General features: G+C 48.3%; 1 protein-coding gene across 7 annotated transcripts in view; it reads left to right on the forward strand.

Moving 5' to 3' along the window:
- The window catches only part of CFAP44 (cilia and flagella associated protein 44), a 160,541-nt gene continuing 144,076 nt past the window's right edge, over positions 1–16,465 (forward strand). For 2 of the 7 annotated variants that reach the window (XM_085878530.1, XM_085878536.1), the window contains exons 1-2: positions 1–504; positions 1,823–2,344. In XM_085878530.1, coding sequence (XP_085734656.1) covers positions 1,827–2,344 — 518 coding nt within the window. In that variant the 5' untranslated portion in view covers positions 1–504; positions 1,823–1,826. Of the gene's footprint in view, positions 505–524; positions 829–1,010; positions 1,237–1,822; positions 2,345–16,465 lie in introns of those variants that run through there. The other 5 variants (XM_085878531.1, XM_085878532.1, XM_085878533.1 and 2 more) reach the window with 5 other exon arrangements.

The following is a 16,465-nucleotide window of genomic DNA, read 5'->3' on the forward strand; positions in this document are numbered from 1 at the left end:
CACAGTGACTCGACTGATGACGTTTAACCCGAAAATACGACAGAAACTGAACTGGCAATGGGTTAGAAAAGATTGTTCAGCTTATTTCAACAAATAATTCCGTTAATTTGAGAAAACCTGGTTTGCGGTGGAAGAAGAAGAAGAAGTAACGAAACGGAAAGGAACATCAACATGAACACGCAACTGACGATTTACAGCTCGATACACTTTAATTTATTTCAAGATGATTTCAAACTTCAAGCTTTTAACAAGCACACGGCTTTAATATTGTTATTAATGTACGACAACATCTTTTATAAACCCGTAAACATCGTACAGTGAGTCGTGCACTGTACGCACCACGGCGCGATCCCAGAATGCTGTGCGTCGCGTTGCCTAGTAACCACGTCGGTGCTTCACCAACAGGTAAAGCGGAAAATAGAAGCTTTTAAACTCGGATTTCTCTTCTCCAAGAGCAATATTAAACACCGAATTTCAAAAAGCGAACATTTTCCTCAGATACGTGTAAGAATTTTTGCGTTTTATTCAATTTCATGTCATCATGAGAGTGAAATATCCTCGAACTTGCTTTTTTCCAGCTCTTGTTCCTCATTTTGTTGCCGATTCTGATGTTCTATCCCTTTCCCAATTATTAATATTTATTTTTCCAACATGGTGGGTCACTTTTGAATGCTTAATGGTGGGTGCATCGTTTATGAAATGTATGTCCGACAGTTTGAGCTGTCGAATATGGGCTGGATTCCCGCAGGGCCGGATTTAGACATGTGGTGGTGGCCCCTGGGCAGCCTTCAGTAATGGAGGCCCACCCTACCTTAGAATATTAAAAAGGTGACAAGACATATTTACAGTCATCCATAAGGTATATTTTTCAAGAACAAAGAATCTGAACTTCTATATAAAATAGAGAATGAGATAAGATGATCTTTTATCTGTTCCACTAACTACCAACTACCATTAAGACACTCACAAATACATTTTTCTTTACAATTTTTTTCATGAAACATATGGAGGCCCCCTGGTTGTGGAGGTCCCTGGGCAACTGCACAACCTGCCCATGCCTAAATCCGGCCCTGGATTCCGGACCCCGACTACACACTGTTGGATTGGTGCTTCAGAAGCAGCAAGTTGCGTTACAAAGTACACCGTCCCTCAGATGGACGTCAAGCTTGCTGAATGGTGTCCCCTCTGCCAGCAGTAGTCATCGGTGGACTTTAAAGCTCCCAGAGTATCATTCAGGTACCAGTGGTTTCCCCAGAATTTAAGTTGGGGATGGGGGGGGGGCGGGGGGTGTTTGAATTTCCATATGGTGAGGACTCAGGATCAGTGCACGAGGGATGAGAGGGTGAGGGTGAGGGTAAGCACTCGGCTGGCTGTGTTCAACCACCATGGGGTAAACTGCCAGGCCGAACAGTTTACATTTCATATCCCACTGATAGGCCAGATCTGGATTCGGATCTTCACCAAAATCGAATGATTTCATCTCTGTCACACACCCAACCTGTCCACCAAGTTTCATCCGAATCCATCCACAACTTTTTGAGATATCCTGGTAACAAACAAACGGACAGACAGGAGTGAAAACAACACCCGTCCACCTTCAGTGGTGGAGGTAATGAGAGAAAACATGGGGAGGATGTGAGACTGGGAGGGTAAATTAATCTTCAGATATATGATCGTGGACATGCAGTCTGACTTTTTGCACAGCTTGAAGGTTTTACTTTTTCTTTCTTTTTTCCATGTGCCTTATCTTAATTTTTTACTATTCAATGCCTTGTTCTTATTATAGAATAAATTAAAGATTTTGTTTCTCATTTTTTTTCAGAACCATGGAGGAAGAACCTCACAGCAAGTCACCATCGAACACGTGGATTAAAAGGCATGAAGATGAAACCGAGAACCGAAGAGAAGGGGAAGTATGTCCTGAAAGACCGACTGAAACCCCATTGGAAACCAGCAATATTGCACCAGCAGCTGAACAACACAGTGAAACAAAAGAGGAATCCTCAGGGAAAGAAGAGGGCTTGTCCAATGATGAATGCTGTGGTCAGAAAGAAAATAAGGCCAGACTCGAGGGAAGTGAAAAACAACAGCAGGAAGTGGTGCAAGGGGATGCGATGGCTCCGAATGATACAGAAGGAATGATTACATCGTTTCAAAACGACCATGACATTCAAAACGGTCCGGTCACTGAAGTGGCTTGGAAAACTAGTCAGGAGAGAGGAAGAAACAACAAGGAAGAGAAAGTTATCCTTCTTGAAGATTATTTTTACAGTGAAGAGGAGATTCGAAAAAAGCCTTGCAATTCAGAAGACCCAGGAATCCCAGACAATCTCCTGAAATTACAGTATCCTTTTGTTCACCTCCATCAAAAATGTGAAACAATATATTTGGTTTTTATTCATTCCTGATACTCTCTTGGAAATCAGTTTCACTTTCCTTTCAAATGTAGGTTCGTTGGTAGCTTGCCACATTATTATTTCATATGTAGCCTATGGCTGCTGGTTGTATCATTGCTGGGAGTGCAGCAGCTGTGCCACTGATGCAGTGCCCCATTTCCAGCAAGCTGGTACTCATTTTGCTGACCTCGGAAGGGTGACAGGCTGAGTCAACCAACCTGTTGTTATTTAATGGAAAAACAGGGTGAAAACTCAAGACCTTAATATCTCAAGCCAATTACCTTAACCCTTTGAACCCTAGCAGCCGTTTTACCAGCCGTTATTCAAACATAATTATACCTGAGCAGCCATTGTACCAGCCGTGATATTCAAAGCTCCATCTACCTGAGCAGCCAAGTATTTCTCCAGGGAGCCCAGGGTGGGGGAGCCGAAAGTCCGAGGAGCTCAGGGTTCAAAGGGCTAACTGTTAAGCCAACACCAAGCTTAAATTGCCTTTTGAGCATGTACCTCTTCATTTGTGATCTTGTCCTGCCACTTTATACTAGAAATATACTGCATATTAATTATGATGTGCAGGCATCACATTTGTATTTTTAGAAAAATTTATGTTCTTCCTGCACCCTCCATATAACATGGTGTTACAAACCAATTCAACTGCCTGGAAGGGGAACCTTGCATTTTAAGCTGATTTGTCTTGTTGATAAAGGCTGAAGGCAGAAGTATATTGTTGTGGAAATGGCTCCTACGGGTTTATAATCCCTAGTATAGAGCAGTCATTTCCTTAAAGTGAATGTCTCGCAGAAGCGAAAAGTAATTAATGTGATATTAGATTTGCGTCACTTATATGTCGAGTTAGACGACGTCTCCCTTTCCCAATGTCTTTGTCTAAAATTACCAAACCTTTTCACTCCATTTTTCCACTATTCTGCCCTCTATAATCTGTCCTACATATGCTTTTGATCATTCGCGAGACCTTGCGGCATGTGTTTTGGGGCGAGAACGTGGAGCAAGGTGGCGGCTGTGAACAGCCCTGTGAGAAATGTCACGGACAGGCTCATCCTGTCCACTAGACTGGACAGCATCCAATGGTAAGTGAGTCAGGAGGGGCATGGCACATCATTGGTGATGCATGGGCTGGGGGGCATAAAAGTGGGGGTGACTCAGAAAGTGGAGGGATTGCCCTGACCCGAGTGGAGTATGGCTTCACCCAATCGATCGTAATGAACACCTGAGCAAGGCTGAAGCCATCTCTATCTATCTATCTATCTATCTATCTATCTCTCTCTCTCTCTCTCTCTCTCTCTCTCTCTCTCTCTCTCTCTCTCTCTCTCTCTCTCTCTCTCTCTCTCTCTCTCTCTCTCTCTCTCTCTCTCTCGTTCTCCTCAGCCAGTTGCATGAGAGTTTGGACAGCCTCCTGCTGGGCTGAATGGGACCTCGTCATTCTGCCAGGCTCTGCACCGGTTTTCCTGAACTCTCTGTTGACCTGTCATTCCAGCTTTGTCTTTCTATTGTGGAGTGTCTGAGCTCTTAATGAAATAGTTATTTCAGGATCTCCCATTCATTTGCTTGGCATCATGGCCATGCATTTTTGTGCATTGCTTCCTTCTGTCTCCCTCCCCATGACTTTTGATCGTGCATTATTAGATACGAGCAAGTACCACCCATCACTTCGCTGACAGGAATACTAAAGGGGGGGGTGAGGAGGGAAGAGAGAGAGACGGCTGGGGGCGAGAGAGGAGGGAGAGTAAAGAGGTGGAGGGGAAAGGAGCGAGGAGGGAGGGGAAGGAAAGACAGTGTGAGGTGAGAGGAAGGGAAGGCAGACATGCGGTGGAGTGTGAATTACGATTCATCCTGTCTCATCAAAATGATTCTGCTAAAAATAATCGTGAAAATGGAAACAAAATATTCTGTAATCCATTTTCTACCGGTCATACTATAAACACGGCCCCGAGAAAAAAACCTCCCCACAGCACGTCCGGAGAGAAAACCTGCCAGACGTATCCAGAGCCAAGCCGTCTAGACACAAACACAGCTCGGACACATCTGAAGAAAAACTCTTATCCGGACACCTCTGAAGAGAAATTTCCATCTGGAGACAATCTACCACCCAGACACGTCTAGACACAACCTCCCATCCAGAGACAAACTCCCATCCGGGCATAAATACCACCCAGACGCGTCCGGAGCTAAGCTGTCCAGAGACAAACACCAACCGGACACGACCGGAGTAAACACCACCTGGATGTGTCCGGAGACAAACAACGCCCGGATGCATCTGGAGTCAAGCTGTCCAGAGACAAACTCCCATCCGCTCATGTCTGGAGATAAACTCCCGTCCGGCAATAGATTCCCTTTCAGACATAAACACCACCCAGATGCTTGTTGAGACAAAAACTTCCCGGGCACGTCCGGAGACAAACACCGCTCAGACACGTCCAGAGACAAACTCCTGTCCGGACATAAATACCACCCGGACATGTTCAAAGACAAACTCCCGTCCAGACATATATTGTTACGGATTCGCGCCCGCCGGCGTGCTGACGGCCACGTAACTCAAATCGCGGCACGTCGCCCACCGGATGGACAATCCAGTCGTGACCCTCTCGGACTAACGCCGGGAACCAGTCACGGGTGGACCTTTCGGTCTCACCGCGATCGAGCCAATCAGCCCCCGCGTGGGATAGGGTTGCTCGCCAAATTCGACCTACCTAAGTACCCACACGGAGGGTAGACCGGGCGATCGCACCTCGCCGCAGGTCGACTTCGGACACGGGCCACTTAAGCGACCCGTTCCGCACTATCGGGATAACCGAGCGGTGTTATCGTCGGCCTCGACGGTTCGATTAATTATCGGGCGTATTCAGCCCACTACCAACCCTTTACGTGAAGCAAGATGAGGATTCAATGAAAGAAATGACGAAGCGAAGCGGGAAACAGTTCAACACAAAGCACATTTATTCGCGATGAACGGAAAGCACACATATTCAATTCCACCAAAAGCACATAGAAAAGGAAAGAAACACAATGCAATTTTACACAAAAAGCAAATGCGACAATGCAGATCTAATACCGATTACGCGAGCACACGGCAACACTTATACAATTTTACTTCACAGACGGCGCCGACAACACACATTCCCAAAAACAAAAGAAAAGAGAACCCTCAAGGATGAGGCAGGCCTGAGGCCGAGACCGGGTCGGGCCTACCCGTCTGGTGATGAGACGCGGAGCGGCGATGGTGCCTCAACTCCGCGGGCCTCGCGGGCAGTGTCTGGTAGGGGGTGGGAAAGGGGCCCCCTTGGTCGCACTATCTCAGCGCGGGGGGAAACAGGAGGGGGTTGCTGATGCTCGGGGGAAAGGAGGATTTCTACTCTGCCTCGAGTCCCGCGACGAGCGTCTCCACCTCGACCAGGTCGCGCCGTCGGCCTCCCTGGTGTGCAGCTCCCGGCATGACGTGAGCACCCCCTCGTCTGCCCTCGCCGCCTCTCCACAGCTCCGTCCCCTTCGCTCCGACTCCAACGCACACGACGACGACCAACTCCTTCTTGCTTCTTCTTCCCAACTCCACCGACTGCGAAGTCTTAACTCTCTCGACTTGACGAACGCGGTCGCTTATATAAGCCCCGTGGCTTCGCTCTCTCATCTTTGACCCCCTGCCTTCGACCTTTCACCTCGCTCCCCATTGGCCCGAGAAAAAGTGGGCGTGAATGCATTTTGATCCATAAATTTGCATATAGCGATCGCCCTCCAATGCCCTGGAGGCGGGGCCAAATCGCCCCTCGCTCACCGATTGGACGGAACAAAAGTGGGCGTGTGTCGTTTTTGATCCGTTTTTGGAGCTGAAAATCCGTGGTTTTGTACACGCTGTTCGGCGCGCGCCCTGCACGAGTCCAACACCGGTACCCACAAGCGGCGCAAGAACGGTGGCGATGCGACGGTTGCGAGGTGTGACGTGAAGCGGCGCCGCGGTGGGTGGTTGATGTTGTGGTTGGTGGTGGTAATCATGGCGGTTGGTCCAAAATAAAGATAGTAAAAGAAAAACGGCTATCCTGAAGAGTCTCAGCATGCATAAATGACATGTATTCCCACTAGACAACGGGTTTGGGCCTAACTACACATATACTTACCGAGATATCTCACCTAAGGGACCTGAATGGTGGTTTGCGAATTTGGTAACCACAACAATATATTGCCCGGATACCTTCGGAAACAAGCACAGCCTGATGCATCTGAAGCCAAACTGTCCAGAGACAAACTCCTGTCCATGCATAAACACCACCCGGACACTTCCCGAGACAAACACTGCCCGGACACGTGCAGAGACAAACTCCCGTCCGGACATAAATACCGCCCGGATACATTTGGAGACAAACACCGCCAGGACGCATCTTGAGCTAAGCCGTCGAGAGACAAACTCCCATCTGGACACGTCCAGAGATAAACTCCCGTCTGGGCATAAACACCGCCCGGACGCGTCTGGAGACAAACACTGCCTGGATGCGTCTGGAGAAAAACACTGTGCGGACACATCCAGAGAAAAACACCGCCCGGACACGTCCAGAGACAAACTCCCATCTGGACATAAATACTCCCCAGACATGTATGGAGACAAACACTGCCCGGACACATCCGGAGTGAAGCTGTCCAGAGACAAACTCCCGTCTGGACACTTCCGGAGATAAACTCCCGTCTGGAGATAGACTCCCATCCGGACAAAAATACCGCCTGGGCACTTCCAGAGACAAACACTGCCTGGACGTTTCTGGAGACAAACACCACACAGACATGTCCGGGTACAAACACCCGTCTGGACATAAATACTGCCTGGATACGTTCGGAGACAAACACCGCCTGGAAGCATCCAGAGCCAAGCTGTCCAGAGGCAAACTCCCATCTGACACATCCAGAGATAAACTCCCGTCCAGACATAGACACCGCCCAAACGTGTCTGGAGACAAACACTGCCTGGACGCGTCCGGAGACAAACACCACTCAGACACGTGCAGAGACAAACTCCCACCCGGACATAAAAACTGCCTGGATGCATTCGGATACAAACACCACCTGGACGCATCCAGAGCCAAGCTATCCAGTAACAAACTCCCATCTGGACACATCCGGAGATAAACTCCCCTCCGGACCTAAATACCGCCCGGACACTTCCGGAGACAAACACTGCCCGGACACGTGCAGAGACAAACTCCCGTCCGGACATAAATACCGCTCGGATACATTTGGAGACAAACACCGCCAGGACGCATCTTGAGCTAAGCCGTCTAGAGACAAACTCCCATCTGGACACGTCCAGAGATAAACTCCCGTCTGGGCATAAACACCGCCCGGACGCGTCTGGAGACAAACACTGCCTGGATGCGTCTGGAGAAAAACACTGTGCGGACACATCCAGAGAAAAACACTGCCCGGACACGTCCAGAGACAAACTCCCATCTGGACATAAATACTCCCCAGACATGTATGGAGACAAACACTGCCCGGACACATCCGGAGTGAAGCTGTCCAGAGACAAACTCCCGTCTGGACACTTCCGGAGATAAACTCCCGTCTGGAGATAGACTCCCATCCGGACAAAAATACCGCCTGGGCACTTCCAGAGACAAACACTGCCTGGACGTTTCTGGAGACAAACACCACACAGACATGTCCGGGTACAAACACCCGTCTGGACATAAATACTGCCTGGATACGTTCGGAGACAAACACCGCCTGGAAGCATCCAGAGCCAAGCTGTCCAGAGGCAAACTCCCATCTGACACATCCAGAGATAAACTCCCGTCCAGACATAGACACCGCCCAAACGTGTCTGGAGACAAACACTGCCTGGACGCGTCCGGAGACAAACACCACTCAGACACGTGCAGAGACAAACTCCCACCCGGACATAAAAACTGCCTGGATGCATTCGGATACAAACACCACCTGGACGCATCCAGAGCCAAGCTATCCAGTAACAAACTCCCATCTGGACACATCCGGAGATAAACTCCCCTCCGGACCTAAATACCGCCCGGACGCGTTCGGAGACAAACACCGCCTAGAACCAAGCTATCCAGAGAAAAACACCGGTTGGACACGTCTGGAGCCAAACTCGTCATTGTTTGACATATTGGTAGGCATTATGAACATCCGACGTGTTCTCTCCAGTCCACAGGTCAGGTCATGTCAGGTATGGGAGCATGCGTCAGAGCAGCGTGTCGCTGCGTCCACTTTCCGCCGGTACTCCAGGGGCCTCTGTCTGGCCATCCCCCAGGCAGATGCCTGGCCCATCCCCATCTCCTTGAGATTCCAATCAACCTGCTGCAACCACGAGGCACGTAGGCGGTCCATTGGCCTCCTCCACTCACGAGGCTCCCTCGCTGAGAAAATCTGGTGAGCAGGATCAGTGTCAGGAAAAGGAGCCACATATCCATACAGCCGCAGCTGATGCTCGCGGACTATGCAGGTAACAAATCTCATTTGAATCTCTCTCAGCAACTGCTCGTTTGACACAGTCCGACCAGCGATAGCCAAGGATTCTCCTAAGAGACCTGGTACCAAAGGAATTAAGTCTGCGTCTCAGATCCATGGTCAGAGTCCAAGTCTCACATCCATATAGCAAGACTGGAAGCACAAAGGACCTGAAGACTCGGACTTTCGTCCTCCTGCACAGGTACCGGCAGCGCCACACCCCATTATCCAGTGAATCCATGACTCCCAAGGCCCGACCCACACATCTATTGACCTCTGACTCAGCCAGCAGAGACATGAATGTCACTACCAAGGTAAGTGAATCTCTCCACGACCTCAAGATCCTCACCACAAACAGGCACAGACAGGACAGCAGCATTGAAGATGTCATTGAAAGCCTGGATCTTAGTTTTGAGCCAGGAAACCCGTAATCCCAGCGGCTCCGACTCCTCATTCAGTACCTCGAGGGCCCCCAAAAGGATATCTAAAGTCTCCACAAAGATGACTGCATCATTTACGAAATCAAGGTCAGAGATCTTGACATTCCCAAATGATGCACTGCAGCTTGAGCTCTCCAACATCCTTCCTATAATCCAGTCCATACAAGTGCTGAAAAGTGTGGGGGCCAGTACACACCCCTGACGAACTCCAATAACAACTGGAAATGAGTCAGAGATAGTACCACCACATCTCACAGCACTCTCAGTACCAGAGTAGAGTTCAGACATCAGATTGATCAGTTTTGGTGGCACCCCACGAAGACCAAGAATCCTCCAGAGGTCATCCCGTTTCACTGAATAAAACGCTTTGCAGAGATCAACATAAGCTGCAAGCAGCCCCTGCCGAAACTCTCTCCTGCATTCGGTGAGGACCTGAAGAGCAAGGATACGGTCAATCGTTGACCTCTTTGGTGTAAAGCCTGACTGCTCTGGATGCTGGTGCTCAAGCAGATGGTGGCGAACCCTATCAAGAATCCAAGCAAAGACCTTGCCCGGCACTGAGAGCAGCATCACCCCTCGGTAGTTGTTGCAGTTTTGGCGATCACCCTTTCCTTTCCAGAGAGGGACAACGAGGCCCCTCTTCCAATCAGTTGGGATGATGCCTGTGTTCCAGGCAGAGCACAGAGCTGCATGCAACGACATGAGTACAGCATTTCCACCAGCCTTGAGAAGTTCAGCATGGATGCCACAGATCCCTGGAGCTTTATCCCATTTCAACCGGTTCACCACAGCCTGTGTTTCCACAAGCGAAGGTGGACCACAGTTGATTGGAGGATCTGCAACAGTTATTGTAACACCCCTGACGTCCAACTCGACAGCTGGTGGATCAGCATGGTATAACCGCTCAAAGTAACTGGCCCAGATGCCTTCACTTCGGACTCCTCTGTCAAGAGCCAACCACCCTCTGCTCTAACTGCAGTACACCGAGGGATGGGCTTGGGTGAATGCACGAATCCCACTGTAAGCAGGACGATAATCACTTGACCACAGGTGATGCTCTACCCTCATCACAGATTCCTCGCACATAGGCCTCCTTGTCCACCCTTAGCGCACGTACAGTTTTACGCCTCAGCTCCCTGAACAGTTCAACTCTGCCATTCAGCCTGGCCCTGCGACTCTGGTCAATTGATATCCAGTGTCCCTTGAGAGACAAAATTCTTCTTTGCCCTACGGTGAGTTCCAAGATATCCAAGGACGGTGGTCTTTGAAGGCACTCCACAACTCTTCAGGATCTCCCAAAGCACCCAGACCCCCCAAATCTCCACTCAGCTTGTTCTCAAACTCCTCAGCTAACCTCTCATCCTTGAGCTTGCCAACATCCAGCCTAGGCTCGGATGGTACCATTCTCCTGGATTTAAGGTGCAACTTAAGAGTTGCTACAACAAGCCGGTGGTGAGTATTGAGGAACTGAGCACTCCGCTAGACCCTGCAGTTCTGGATCATCCTCCAGCGACCATCAACGAGGACATGGTCAATCTACTTTGCCACACTGCCAGCGTTGGAATACCAAGTCCAGCGATGAGCTTGTCGGCGCTGAAACCATGAACCGGCCACCCTAAGTCCATGACTTCTTGCAAAGTCAAGGAACTTAGTGCTATTCAGGTTCACAGTTCCTTCAACAACTGCATGGGCACTCTTATAGTTCATCCATGGAGCAGCTCAAATGGTGAGAACCCAGTACTTGCTTGAGGCACCTCTCTGTAAGCTAATAGCACCACCTTCAGGTACCTATCCCAATCATGTGGTCGCTTTTGACACATCTTCCTCAGCATCCTCTTCAGAAATCCATTGACCTGTTCACAAAGTCCATTGCACCTTGGGTTATATGGTGTTGTGAAGAGTTGCTTCTTCAGAATGAGTCAATGCACCTCCTTCATCACGTCCGATGTTAATCGAGTACCTCAGTTGCTCAGTTCCACTTCTAGGAGTCCGACTCAGGAGAAGACTTCCAGCAGTGCTTCCGTGACTCTCTCCTCAATCTTGGGGAGCGCAATTTCTTCAGGGTACCTAGTGGCATAGTCCACAATGGTCAAGATGTACCGGTTGCCCTTATCAGACACTGGGGACAACGGTCCGATCAGGTTCATGGCCACTCTGTGAAAGGGCTCCTCTATCAATGGTATGATTCCCAATGGTATCTTGGAAACACTCCCTTTGGGGATGGTCCTCTGACAGATGTCAAAAGACTTGCAGAATCTGCTGACATCACTGGTTATCCCTGACCAATGGACGTTGCTCGTTATTCTGTCAGTTGTCTTCTTTGCTCCAAGATGACCTCTGACAATTGAATTGTGTGCCAATTTCATCACGGCCTCTTGATACTTGGTCGGAATGATGATTTGCTTCACCTCGGTCGTGTCAGTTTTGTAGATATGGTGTAAGACACCTTTGTGGACTTCGAGCCTGTACTTGCTCTTATCCCATATCTGATGATCTCTGTTATCCTGCATCTCCTTCCACAACCTTTGAAGTGAGACATCTTCCTTCTGAGCTTCCTCGAGCTCTTGCACAGTCACCTTAGGAATGTCAGATTGTGACACCTTCAATGGTTTGATGTTGTCATGGTTGTGCTTGGTCTGTGCCCTGGTCACTGGTGCTTGTGCCAACTGTGGAATCCAGTTTCGACCTGGATCCTTGACCTCTCGTGTTCCCAGTATATTACTGATCACAAGATCACAAATGGAGTCCTCCATGCACATGACCTCCACCTCTCCTATGTAGTATGGTGTGTCCACGTGGATCTTCAAAGCTGGATAGTGACGCAATGTATGATCAATCAGCTTGCAGGAGTAGCCTTGTCAGTCATCTGCCTTGTAGTCACTCGGTCTTTCTTCACAGCTGCACGAGTACCTTCATCCTGAATGAAGTACTGTCACTTTCTGTAAACCCACGTAGCCTTCATCCATAGTAATGTTTCCGTTGGCAATGCCAGCCGTGGTTTCCTCACAACTGCTGAAGACCATAGGTGTTGACTGACATCCTCCTTTGTTCACTCAGATCCCTTTAGGAAACTTTTGCACAGCTGATGCAGACTGCTCTTTCAGCTCTGCTCTTCACATAACATCTTTCCTCTGGAAATTGTGCACTGCACTGGCTGCTTTCTGTTCTGACCTCATCTGAGCTGCCTTCCTCAATCGATATTCAGCCATCATGTGGCCTTTCTTGTGACAATAGAAGCATTTCCTCTCGCTTTCACTGAATTGGGGCTTTGTAGGCTGAGATGGGTCAGTCTTGTGCTGCAAACTGTCTGACCTTGGTTTCATTGTGACATCCTTCTTCTTGAATGACCTCCCAGTAATACATCCTCCATGTGCTTCAATGTACTGCTCAGCCAAGATTGTCATTGCTTCCAAGTTCTGAGGCACTCCCTCACGTATGAACGGGGCCATCTCTGTAGAACACACACGAACGGACTGTTCATGAACCAACAAGTCGGTTTCTGCTTCAAAGCTGCATTTGCACTTTGACATCAAAGTCCATTGTGTAAAGCACTGTGTCATGAACTGAAATGCAGTTTCACCTTTGTCATTTTTAATTTCTCTAAACCTCCGGTGATATCCCTCCTCTGCAAGTTCATACCTCTTCAACAAGGCCATTTTCAAGCGATCATCGTCGTGAGCATTCTTTCAGAGCATAATGGTATACACCTGGAGAGCCTTGCCTGTCAAAAGGGGGCTGGACTAACTTCCCAGTCCTCTCTGTTCCAATGTTGACTCACAGCGAAGTGCTCAAATCTCTCAAGGTACGCATCCAGCTCTCATCAAATGTGGGAAGCTTCGGTTTCTTTGCTATTACTCGTACATCACCAGTTTCAGGTGCAGTGCGAGCATGTGCAGCTGCTTCAATCTCCAACTGTATTCTTGCCAATTCAATCTTCATTCACATTTCCTCTTTCATACGTTCAGCTTCCCGAGCGTATTCACGTTCCGCCTCCTCTTTGCGTGCACATTCCTCGCGCTCCGCCTCCTCTTTGCATGCACATTCCTCATGCACCGTTTGTCTTTCTTCATGTTCCCGAGCCTTCTCTTCCTTTGCAGCCACTTGCTGATTTTTTAAACAAATGTTATTAGTGTCCCTTCCTTTAGTCCAACCTGTTCACCTCACTCAATCCACTTGTCAAACTCTAAGGCAGATGGATGAGCAGTCAATTTGAACTCAGATCACAACTGCAGCACCATAGCTCATGTGTAGTCTTCCTCCTCTGTGACACAGTAAGGTTCCTGTGACACAGTAAAGCCTTTTACCTCAAACAGATCCTATCATGGTCGCCAAATGTCAGGGTATACACCTTGGGGCTTCCTTCCCTTTAGTTTTTCCCCGTGTTGTTCGTGGTGCCAAACCCGGCTCATTCTCGAATGACTGCAATCCAAGGGTTTGCACTTCATGACAATGAACGATCGTAGCGGTCGGCTACCAATCAAATGGATCGTTGTCAGTTGGGGTCTGTGACTTCTGAGTGATGTTACAGTGACCACATCAACAGCATAACGTTTTTGAAAATTATATTTCAAATAAACAGATACAAAGGCAAATGAGGAAGTTCATCATTTCATACAATGTACAACTCCGATTCCTGTGTTGAGTTGTTTCCACCCAGTGTCCCTGTCCTGCTGGCACAACTCACATGTGTTCACCTCGTCCTCTGGGGCTGTCGAACCACCAAGTCCTGTCACGTCGTTCTCTCTCGCACGCTGGCCCATTCAGGATGATTGAAGAGCGCAAAGGAATTATTTCCCGACACACAATCTTTATGAGTTTTAATCAACCTGATTAGAATTGGCTCCACGCGTTAACAACCGCTTGTTGAGGCTGCCGGCTGCCGGCCAAGGACTTGAGTATTGTCAAGCAGCCGCAGAAGCCAACAGAAGCAATTACACAGAGCAGGGTCCTCACGTCCACAGCCATGTTACTTACTCGTTAGTACAACTACCTGAGCAAAGGACCACACCCTCAGCATGCATCCAAGTACTTATTAGTACTGAGCGAGACAGTGGGTGCAGCACTGGGGTCCACAACCTCAGTGTGCATCCAAGTACTTATTATTACTGAGCGGGACAGTGGGTGCAGCACTGGCTGACCCACGGAGTCAAACAGGAAGGGGCAAAAGTTCCTGTTGAACGATTATGAACACACTTTGCCACACCAATGAAGGAAAGGACATGAAAGAGGCAGATGTGAAAGATAAGTTATTTGTTTACACACACACAAGCAAGCAATCATCGAACACATATTTACAAGCAAGCAAAAGTCACAGAAGAGCGGACTTACCCCTAATATGTATTCCCCTCAGTCAGACTTATTTAGACAAAAAGATGTATGGCCATCATTCAGTCCAGGAAGAAAGGAGACAGGAAGAACTGAGGAGAATGAAGCAGAATGGAGTGTGGGGATAAATCCTCTCTAATCTAACACAACTATACAGGGATACATTGGGTTAAATATTGAGAGTGGGGGGGGGGGGTAGGATGGGAAAGATTGGTGATGGAGTGTTGGAAATGTGTCGGGAGCCTGTGGTGTGAGCGTGTATGGAGCTATATGACCTCCCGGGAACTGCTCGTCTCCAGCCCTTGCATGACTCTCTCCTGCATCTCATGTCCCAGCGCAACTGGGTCCAGTGTCTCAGACTACCTGTTCAAGATTGTCTGCCAGAATGTGAGACGCTCGCAGCACCATTCATGCATCAAATGACGGCTGCAAATATTCCTTGTATTCCATCTCTGGAGTATTGATAAACAGCAGTCCCTGATGCCTCAACAGCAGCCCCGGTGAATGCTCCCTGCATTTGTATTCACAAAGCAGCTTTAGCTGGGCGTGGGTTGGAGGGAGTAAACGTTATGTGAGCATCTTCAGCGTTTACCCTTCATATTTGTTTACTCCTTCCAAACCATGCCGGAGTCATGGAGCGGGGTGAAGCGCTGGCAGTGGAAAATCCCACGTCATGCTGTGAAGATGGCGACGTGAGCCCTCGCCCCACCCCTCGTATGCTCAGCAGTGAGGGAGGCTCTCCTGCACCCTCCTTCGCATACAAACATTCCATAATGCAGTGCATACTACATTGCGTATGCGAGGTATCTTTTGTATTGGATGGCATATGGGAGAAGTGTTGTACTTTATTTCATTGTTGAGAAGCATTGTCCTGCATGATGAATGTGGAAGTGCAGGGAAGGAAGAATGGAGGAGGGTAATCCGATCGGCACCAAGGCCAAATTGTCTCCAATGGTGTGGGACAAATGAACAGATGGTGAATAATAAAAGAGTGAATGGTAAGATGAACATATGGTTAATTCGGCCGAAAAAGAAGAATGAGTGGACCGAGCGGTGAGTAAGACAGATGCACCAAAGAATGAGAATAAATCTGTGGGGTTGAGGGAAAGACCAACGGGATGAAAGAGGGGTTATTGAATTGAGATTTGGTGAAGCAGATGATTGGTGAATTTAGGAGAGCAGAGGGGGGATTGTTGGAATGGAACAATGGTGGATTGAGAGAGACATTGAAAGTAGCGGAAGGGGGTGGGAGGAAGACCACACTGGGGATACACAAACTGACAATGCATTTTCCCTCCCCAAAACCTTTGACATAAGGCAAAGGTCTACCTCCTACAAAAAATAATAAAATAACTCATTCTCAGGACTCCTACGTGGACACGAATACTCTCCCCCAGGGTGCATTTCCAAAAATGTCACTATATGTATGTATGTATACATACATACATACATACATACATATATATATATATATATATAAATATATATATATATATATATATATATATATATATATATATATATATATATATATATATATATATATATATATATATATATATATATATATATGTCTAACCTGGTGTTGGCGCAGTGGTTAGGGCAGTGGCTTGGGATCCAAAAGGTCCTGAGTTCAAGCCCGTTGGGCCACTGAATTAATACACCAGGGGGTTGACTCAGCCTGTCATCCTTCCGAGGTCGGCGAAATGAGTACCAGTATACTGGGCCGGTGTATACCCCGGTTAAAATAGGTGTACCATATCCCTGTGTCGTAAGAGGCGACCAGGGTTGCGTCAGGAAGGGAATCCGGCGTAAAACATGTGCCAAATCACTATGCGG

This window comes from Eptatretus burgeri, chromosome 4, assembly GCF_056783735.1.
Source record: "Eptatretus burgeri isolate ZD-2024b chromosome 4, Ebu_testis_v1, whole genome shotgun sequence".
Taxonomy (NCBI): domain Eukaryota; kingdom Metazoa; phylum Chordata; class Myxini; order Myxiniformes; family Myxinidae; genus Eptatretus; species Eptatretus burgeri.